This window comes from Zootoca vivipara, chromosome 2 (genome assembly GCF_963506605.1).
Source record: "Zootoca vivipara chromosome 2, rZooViv1.1, whole genome shotgun sequence".
NCBI classification, from domain to species: Eukaryota; Metazoa; Chordata; class Lepidosauria; order Squamata; family Lacertidae; genus Zootoca; species Zootoca vivipara.
Window position 1 is genome coordinate 38,358,708 of NC_083277.1, and position 9,218 is coordinate 38,367,925.

General features: G+C 42.0%; 1 protein-coding gene across 1 annotated transcript; it reads right to left on the minus strand.

Annotated features, from left to right (window-relative positions):
* Nucleotides 1–5,766: 5,766 nt before the first annotated feature.
* Nucleotides 5,767–8,484, minus strand: LSM3 (LSM3 homolog, U6 small nuclear RNA and mRNA degradation associated). The gene is made up of 4 exons (XM_035106504.2): nucleotides 8,360–8,484; nucleotides 7,128–7,238; nucleotides 6,456–6,551; nucleotides 5,767–6,135 (listed from the first exon to the last, which is right to left on the minus strand). The coding sequence occupies exons 1-4, from the start codon at nucleotides 8,378–8,380 to the stop codon at nucleotides 6,055–6,057; spliced, it is 309 nt and encodes a 102-aa protein (XP_034962395.2). The 5' UTR covers nucleotides 8,381–8,484; the 3' UTR covers nucleotides 5,767–6,054.
* Nucleotides 8,485–9,218: the final 734 nt, after the last annotated feature.

Below are 9,218 nucleotides of genomic sequence, written 5' to 3' on the forward strand. Positions count from 1 at the left end.
AAAAATCTTTTTTTAAAAAACACCACTCTTGTCACAATAATTCCCCACCCCACCCTACTCTTCAGACAGTTGAATTAAGCTTAATTGGGGCTCTCTGCTATGGAAGCTAAGCTTGGGTTCACATATATGTTTGCATCTTCCTTTCCTACCAGCCGTTTCCCCTTCAGACCAGGTTGGATGGGCTGATCACAGATTTTTGTCCTCAAGGCTCCAAGCAGCAGCTTTCTGCAGTGTTTAAGCGTGGGCATTACTAAAGTGCGCCACAAGTTGCCACAGAGGATTTCACAATCCGGTTGAGAATACGAGCCCCTTTGCGTTCTGCGCATCAGAGCTTCCACTCACATCCCACATGATCCAAAGCGAATTCCAAAGCTATGCTTGATGATTAGACAGCAGTTGCAGCCCACAAGACCTCGCCTGAGCCTCGTCATGCATTTCAACTCCTCCGGCTCGGCTGAAGTGTAGTGTAGGCAGGCTGCCTTTCACGCTAGGAGAGCAGCCAGCTGCTCGCAAGCTTTGTGCAACATTGCCATCTGGTGAACACAGTGCTGCACCGCAGTGAAGCATTACCAGCAAGAAGGCCACTGCAGGCCACGGATGTGCGTCAACCACAAAATTCAGCTCAAAGCAACTAGGAAAACAGCCCACCACAGTCTGAAATGCTTTATGAGCTGCCCAGCCCTCTTCAGCTCAAGGGTTGCCCAAGCCTTCTTCACAACCCATGGGAAATTTACAACCTACTGGGAAAGTTAAAAACAGCTATCACCTTGTTTCCTTTTCAGAAAGGTGAATGGAATTTGCAGGCATATTATCCCTTCTGGAGTGGTTAAGGCATGCCAAATTGCAGACAAATAGGTTCAGAAACTTTCGTACTATGCATGGTAAATCTTCTTTTTTTAAAGGAGACATCTAGATCTTTAATTTTGATAGAATTGCCTGAAATTTGCAGGCAATGGCACCCTTCCTTCGGGTCTGAATCCTGCCAGGTTTGAGGAGGAAAGCTGCAGTGGTGGGGAGGTAATCTTGTGAGGAGACACTCTGGTTGAAAATAGCACCCAATACAAAACTGCTATTAGCTGTACAAACCATCAGTGATTCGCAGAATAATTTGAGGGCCTCTGCTTAATAACAAAAACAGGCATAACCAGGATCCTCATATTTTTAGGTCTCTAACCTACCTTTATAATATCAGAAACAAAATATGAACCACAGAGTACTGAATAATCTAAAGCAGGGTTGTTTCTGTCTGCATTTTCTTTGATGATTTTGGGGTCCACATACCTCCCCCCCTTCCCCATCCTCACTACCTACTTGAAATTAGGCCAACAGCCGCATGTACCCCGTAGGTCAGAGACAGATTTAAGGGAGCATGACCGGTTGCACTGGGTGCCAAGCTGAGGTGGTGCTGCAGGGGCCTCCGCAACTATGATGTAGGATGGAAGGTGAGAGGCAGAGGACACTGAATTTGGGCGCTGCTGAAATTTGAGACCTCAAGGTCCGCCTGTCGGTTTCGCATGTCAGCTCTTAGTGTTGGTACCAGAGAACAGTGGCTAAGAATGTCATCTGGGGAGGCCCCAATGCAAGACCCACTCTGCCCTAGACAAATTAGGCATCTCTCCCAATGGTTCAGCCTGTCTATTGCAAGTACAGGGATAAAAAATACGTTACAAACTTGTCGGATTACTGTGATACTCTATGTGAAGGATTTATATAATCCATTCCAAAATGTTCTAAATGATCGTTATGGTGGTTGTCCACACAGTAGCCAAAACCGGGCACTGCTGGAAGCAAGTGACCCACAAAAATCAAAGTGTCCCTTATAGACGAGCGCAGGTCAAGGCTGAGACAAACAGAAAATCAGAACAAGATTAGGTTTGCCCATGAGCAAACTGCTTCAGTATTCTTTTGGCTTTCACCTGCATATCTGCTTCATCTAATGCTAGAGGACATAGGCGTAACTATGGGATTAATAGCCTCTGCTTCGTTATCTAAATGAGGTTTCTGAGGGTTAATTGATTTTTGAAAACATGCCCTCCCGAGGGTCTCTCTAACCAACACTTTGGAATATCCAAAGACGGCCTCCATCTAATCTAAGTGGGGATCTATGCTTAGAGTAGTAACACTTGCTACATCAGGGCTTTGGAGGAAATTAGGATGCGTTTGCAGATATCAGTGTGTTAATATAATAATGATTTATTATGCAAATTGAAGCATGGGTGTACAGCTGCATTTGTGTGTGTGGTTTTGTTTTTTAAATCAAGCTCTTGAATTCTATTCTTAAAAAAACATGCAAACATTAGTTTGCTATTTATTAGTTTCCAGGTTTTGGTTCTCTCAGGAAAACGAAGATACTTTCATGAGAAGCCTAAATCAGAGTTTCCCAACCAGTGTGCCTCCAGATGTTTTGGGACTACAACTCCCATCATTCCTGACCACTGGTCTTGCTAGCTAGGGATGATGGGAGTTGTAGTCCCAAAACATCTGGAGGCACACTGGTTGGGAAACACTGGCCTAAATAGTAAAGAAGCAGGGTGGATAGTGTTCACCTTCTTTTTGAGAAGCCATTGCTCCAAAGGGCTCAGGAACAGCCTTTCCCAGCTTGCTCTTGGATGCTTATAGAGATGTTAGAGATCATCTACCACTGAACAATGGCCCCTGTCCATAACATTCAGAACCTGGATCACCAGCCATTTGTATGTGTTAATGCCAACTTATTACTCATGATTATTCCACTGCATCAGTCTCCTAATGGGATGGGTGCTTAACTGGCCCCATGAGCTGCCTGCTCGGCGAGTCCCCGCGTGCTGCGCTAAACCGGTGTGGCAAGGGGACTCTCTTCTGCTGCTCCGGAAATTGTTTCTGTGCATGCCCAGATGCCGAAAATCGTTTCTGCACAGACGCGATTTCTGGCGTTGCGCTGCACTGGTCCGGCCCACAGAGGATCTCCATGGGAGTGATCTGGCCCATGCCCAGTAAGCCTTGCCAACCCCTGGTCTAATCCAAGATGACTGAATGAGCCAAACAGGAATCAAAACTCAAGTTCCCCTGAGTACATACTACAACATACTAACCATTCCACCACACTGACTAGTGCGAATACTCTGAATCAAAGCGGCAACTGGGTTTTTCCACACATGAAATTTGGCCATATAATCCTCACCAAGAATAGCTGACATAGTAGATGAAGTGTACATCTTTTATTATATGAAGCAGCTGTTTGGAAGTTTTCCAGAGTTTTGAGCTAAGCTGGCGTCGGTAGCACAGCTGTTGAGAAAATTTGCTGTTGCAGTATATTCACTTGAGGGTCTAAACCACCCAGTTAAGAGCTTCCATGCCTTGTCGATTCCTGTGTGCAAGTGAAGCAGCTCCGGTGAGGTGATTTAGACTTGAGAACCTCTTCTTTTCCATGTGCATGAAAATTATGTCTGGCTGCATCTTACATGTTCAACACACATCCTTCAGAACCTGTTTAATACAAATCTGTCATGTTACTCAATCAGATTAGTTACTTTAAGCATCACTGCAGAGATTGGATGGAATTGCACCTTTGTGGTTACACAATATACACAGCCAAATCTTACGTTGGAGCCTTTCACGGAACATCACTGCCCTAGAAGTATGCAGCCCTGGACAAAAATCAAGTTAATAACCCCTGATGAAAAGGTAGAGCTATATTATGAAACTGAGTTCAAATTGAGAATGTCAAGAGTGAAGTCATGATCTTTTGGATATACATTTCAAGTAATTTGGGTCCAGCAGATCTTTTTTTTGGGGGGGTCTCTAAATAGCACTTGTTTCCAAGGCTGATAACTAAGACAATGTTATCCTTTTCATTTCAGCAGCCACAGAACAAAGGATGTATCCTGAAGATCCATTTCAACCCCACTCAAAGGTGGACTGCTGGTGCTGCCTTACTGTACAAGCACTGCGATGAATCAGAGGCCAATCATTAACAAGCACTACTTTGTAGTTAGGCAGCATTAACAAAAACCTCCAAATATTTGAGAGCTATTAAATTCATTGGGAAACAGACCCCCACATGCCTTTTAGTTTCTTCTTCCTCCTACCCCCACTTCCCCCAAGGAATCAGTATGCAACTGGGGACATGAAAATACTATCCCAGGCAATGTAACATTTAGTAAGGCTGATAAAAGTATAATGGCACTTAACCAGTATTCTTTTCTTAACAAAGCCACTGGTATTGAGAAACATTTGGTTCTTTAAGCATTACTATTCAGCATGTTGCAACTACCTACTTAGGACTGCACATTATGAACCTTTCATTAGAAACAAAATGACTACCGTAATTTGAGGAAAATACTTGGGCCTCATAGTACATAGTGTTACATTACTGATAACTAACAGGCAAGTCACATTACTGATTAAGATTTTAATGCAGGCAGCACCATCTAGTGTTCAGTGAAGATTCAAGTTGAGCTGCAAAGGCAGAAGTCATACAATGCCATAGGCAAAGAATGAAACTGACTTTTCATGGTGCTAGATTTTGTGGGAAACGAAAGCACATATTCCCAGATGCCAAAAAGGATACACTTAACAAGCCAATGTTAAAAAGTTAAGTGATCATAGCGCCAATTAGCAACTGCTTTATCAAGTCAAGCCATTTCATTATATGAAAGCTTCTAACATACTTGCTTTGTTTCAACTGCTTGCAATCCATACTTTCACCAAGCTAGGGCTCTTCCACACTGGAGTGGGTGGGATGTGGGTGGCGCTGTGTTCCAAACCATGGAGCCTCTTGGGCTTGCCAATCGGAAGGTTGGTGGTTCAAATCCACACGACAGGATGAGCTTCTGTTGCTCTGTCCCAACTTCTGACAACTTAGCAGTTCAAAAGCATAGCAGCACGAGTAGATAAATAGGTACCGCTGTGGCGGGAGGATAAATGGCATTTCTGTGGGCTCTGGCTCCCATATAGAAGATAGGAAATAAAAAGGGGAGGAAAGGAAGTGGCAGCATTCCATGCTAGCAACTCCAAATATTTTCCTGGAGTGAGGCCACCATCTTTTTGTGCAAATATATTAGAAAAATTGTATTTCAATTTTTTAAAAGGTGCATTTGGATAAATCAACTGATACCTACACACATCCCCACACCAGACTTTAGGCCCCCTGGTTTTTGAGCAACACACTCCTTTTTGTGAAAGTCTGGAATATTAGAAAACTTGTATTTAAAAAAGAAATAAAACAAAGGTACACACACAGCTAAACAAATACCTGTGTGCATGCTCATAACAGACTTCAGGATTCCAGCACTTATGCTGAAGGAGGAAGTCTTAGCACAAATATCCCATCAAGCACACCCCAGTAGTGTGGATGGGATACATTGAGAAAGATTCTAGAAGTATAAAATTGAAAGTGTTAATGTGTGGATGAAGGTGTACAAAGCACATGTGGAAATAGGGACATGTATACAGATAAATGACCTAATGTGGACACAGTGCTAATGTAACTGTGGGTGATGAGACAACGGCGGTTTCTTTGACACTCTGGGATCTACTTCCCCACTAAGATTTTTGTAGGTTTTAAATCAGCAACTTAGAACTCTTCCTCAAAAGATTACCATTATTGAAGCATACACACTTCATGCATGTAGGCCACTCAAGTCACTGGAATAGCATGGCATAAATAGAAAATACTCAATGCAATCCTGTCTCATTTGTACCAGATACTATCAACGGTAACCAAGCAAATAATGCAGCAATAATGAGGCACATGTTAAATGGGGAAAGTGCTTATAAACACATACATACAAAAAAAAACCAAACAGATTTATTTCTTTAAAAAGATCAGTGGCCACAAGCGCAACTAAAATTGTTACATCCACCAATTTGATACATAAAGACACCTGGCACTTAAGTTAATTCGGGGAAAAACCCTTATATCAACTTATATGTCAAATGATCTTACGCCTTCACAACAATCAGGTTTGGATGGTCTTTCAGAATTAAGGGCAGAATCTTGATGTTTAAGGGTATCAGAAGACAGTGTCCAGAGGTCCAACATTTTTGAAATGATGACCATTTTTTTTCATGGTTTCAGCCAACCCTCAGTGGAGGAGCTACAAGGACAACTCCATCTCCTCGGACAAACAGCATCGGAATATTCCTTTTGGTAGACTGTGGATGAAAAAAAGCAGTACAGGCTACATCCAGTGAGAATGTAAAAATAGTCGCAAGAACTAGCACAATTATTATAAATTCATATGGTACAAAAATCACATTTGGGGAAAATAAATCTATATTTAAGTGTCCTACTTTTACAATGAAGTAATCACTATTGTTAAAACAATGCTTTATATATTACTCTGGTTAAAATGTACTTAACAAGTCAAATTGGTATATTAGCAAAAATATAATTAGCAAAAGTATCTAATTTAAATTCGTCTAGACAATATTGCACATCTGAAAGAGCATTTGGAGCTTTAACAAGTTCTTACTTTATAAATCTCTTCATAGGTTTCTTCATCAATTTCTATTGTTGTCACAGTCTCCTCAACATCACCCAAAATCATATTTAAGTGCTGGTCATAAGCCTGTGGAAATGAGAGTAGTTTAGATAAATTTAATTTTTATGCTAATGGCATTATATTTCTTAAACATTGTAGCTCAAATACACAGATCTAAAAACTTTCACTACAAGTATTTTGGATTATATCTAATGTTAATCCTACTCAGAAATCAAATCATAGCAATTTGCTCAATGAATACCATTATCAACTAGATTTCCAACATCACTCATAAAATCTAATCTAAAATCTGGCAGTCATGCTTGCTTTTCACAGAGAACTGCTGGAAAATGCATCATTAGCTTCAAATACACATTTTGGAGCCAAGAGTTATTTGAGACCACACCAACTGAAATGTTTGTCTTTGGCTGAGATCAAAATCAGATTTCTTTCATGCACGTGCATGTTAAAATTGAGAGTACAGCAATATCTGGAGAACCCAGGGTTTCTTGTTGCTGCCCAAGAAGTATTTCAAAAGCCAAGGCTGCTTTTACTCTATGAGAACTCTAACTTGTTTTTGAAGCATCTAACTTAACATCTCCCAAAGCACATTTTCATGGTTCTGTTAACAAGCACCCCTCATTTCTATATAGCTTTACTTACATGTAATCTGCCTCGAAGTTCTCGGTCATTTCTCATTTTTACATAAATTCGTTCATCAAGACTGAGTCTGATGAGATCCAAGGGCTCTTCTACAGTATTTGTGGTTTGTTGCTATAAGAGAAAAGTGTGTTGTTTTTTCTAAATACAGTTGATAAAACATTGGATACAATTTATTCCAAGGAAAAACTCCACTGAGATTAGTATTAGATGATATTTGTTCTGTATTGTTTATTGTTCAATTATTCAACCTTACTGAAATGTCTAAACTGAAGTACAAGAGCAGAGAGAATTAAAAGCTACCTGTTTGCACCTTCTCAAAATGACTCTCTGACAAATAGTGAATTGCAAATCCCTCCTAGGCTATTCAGGCTATAGTTGCTGCAGTGTTAGGAGAATTTAAGCAATTTGTGAGATATCAGGAAACAGTCAACTAGTTATGGTACCCTTTCTAATATCCCAGGCTCACCAGTTTAAACTGTTCCAATAACAAAGAATCAATAAGAGATTCTTTGTTAAAATAAAAATAAAAAATCCTTCCAGTAGCACCTTAGAGACCAACCAAGTTTGTTTAGATTGTTCATAGTCACTTTTCTCAGACTAGGTAGCAAGAATAATGTGCATAATGTCCCAACTTGGTGCCTTGACATCTGATAATAAAATTTTGTTTTGTGGGTGTATTTAAAAAATCATAAACCAAAGATAGCAGCAAAGTTTAACTATGCACGACAGTGCGAATGAAAACAGCACGAAGAAGGGGAAAATAAGGAAGAATAAAGCAGAGGCCCTTCAGACCACAACTTTGTAGCTACCAGGAGAGAACTACAAAAAAACAAGTAATATTTTGGGGACTTATTGTTGTTTCTCACTTTTGTTCAACTACCGGTATGTGGGGAGGGGGCGGGCACAGTAGTACGGTAGAGATAGGTAGGTAGATAGATAATTTATATTTTTACCCCGCCCACCTGGCTGGGTTTTCCAGGAGGGACAGGCGGGCAAAGGTCAACTTTACCGTTATTATGCTCTCAAAAATAAGCGAAGTAACAAAAAAAGAGATGAAACGCGCAGTCCGAACGTCGCCCTCGCTACTGGGAGCGGAAACCTGCGTCCAGCTAGCGACCCACCTCGGCAGGCTAAGCCAGGCCAGAGACCCACCACCTCAGAGCACAACGGTGACACCTCACGGGGTCCCGCCGACCCCTCAAAGGCGACCCTCCCCCGGCAGCATCACCCACCTGGTCCACCTCGTCCGCCATTTTTTCAAAGCCAACTTCAGCCTCTTCTCGCGAGATTTTATGCCCTGCCCGCAGCAATTGACGCAGGCGCGCGCTCACGCACAAGAGAAAGTATAGACATACGTGCGACACTTCAGATTTCGGGTCAACTCAGCACCATTTTTTTTGCCCCCCCCCCTCAGAAAAAAGCGCGAACAATCGGACGGCGAGCGAGCCCCCACCCTCTATGCAAAAGATGGCAGGCAAATACAGGTGTTTTTTTTAAAAAAAAGCTACTACCAGGAAGTTAATATTCTCAGATGCACTCTATTTTCCTATCTCTATCTGAGCCTTATGTTTCCCCCATCAGACGATAGCTGCGCGTGCGCACTTCTGCCGCAAAGCTCGGAGAAACCCTGTGATTGGCCGCATCTGAAGCGCGTGCTTCCTGATTGCGACTCGGTGGTTATTTGCTTCGCCTTCACATGGAGCTGATTTAGTCAGGTGCACTGCCCTCAGGTGCGAGCGAGCCATCGCTGATCAGCAGCAGCAGCAAGCAGAATGGGTGCATCATCTCTCTCAAACACTCAAGGCGATAGGAAAAGCTGCAGCTTAGGACACAGCTTTGCATGCAAAAGGTCCCAGGGGGAGCATGTTAGACAAATTCACGAAAGAGAATAGGGCTACGCTGGCCACGCTCTGCCTCCACAGTTGAGGGCAGCAATGCTTCCGAATACCAGTTCCTGGGAACCATGGGAAGGCAGAGTGCGCCTCATGTTGTTATTATTATTGTTGTTATTATTATTTATTAAATTTGTGTACTACCCGTTATCCAAAGATCTCAGGGTGGTTCACTGCATAAAAATACAAAATAACACAA

What these genes read in the sequence shown, in the direction of transcription:
- LSM3 (XM_035106504.2), bottom strand. Translation starts at nt 8,380, where the DNA reads ATGGCGGACGAGGTGGACCAG. An exon ending in AACTTCGAGGCAGATTACAT is followed by an intron (nt 6,552 to 7,127) that starts GTAAGTAAAGCT and finishes TCATTTCCACAG; the next exon opens with GCTTATGACCAGCACTTAAA. An exon ending in CCTATGAAGAGATTTATAAA is followed by an intron (nt 6,136 to 6,455) that starts GTAAGAACTTGT and finishes TTTCATCCACAG; the next exon opens with TCTACCAAAAGGAATATTCC.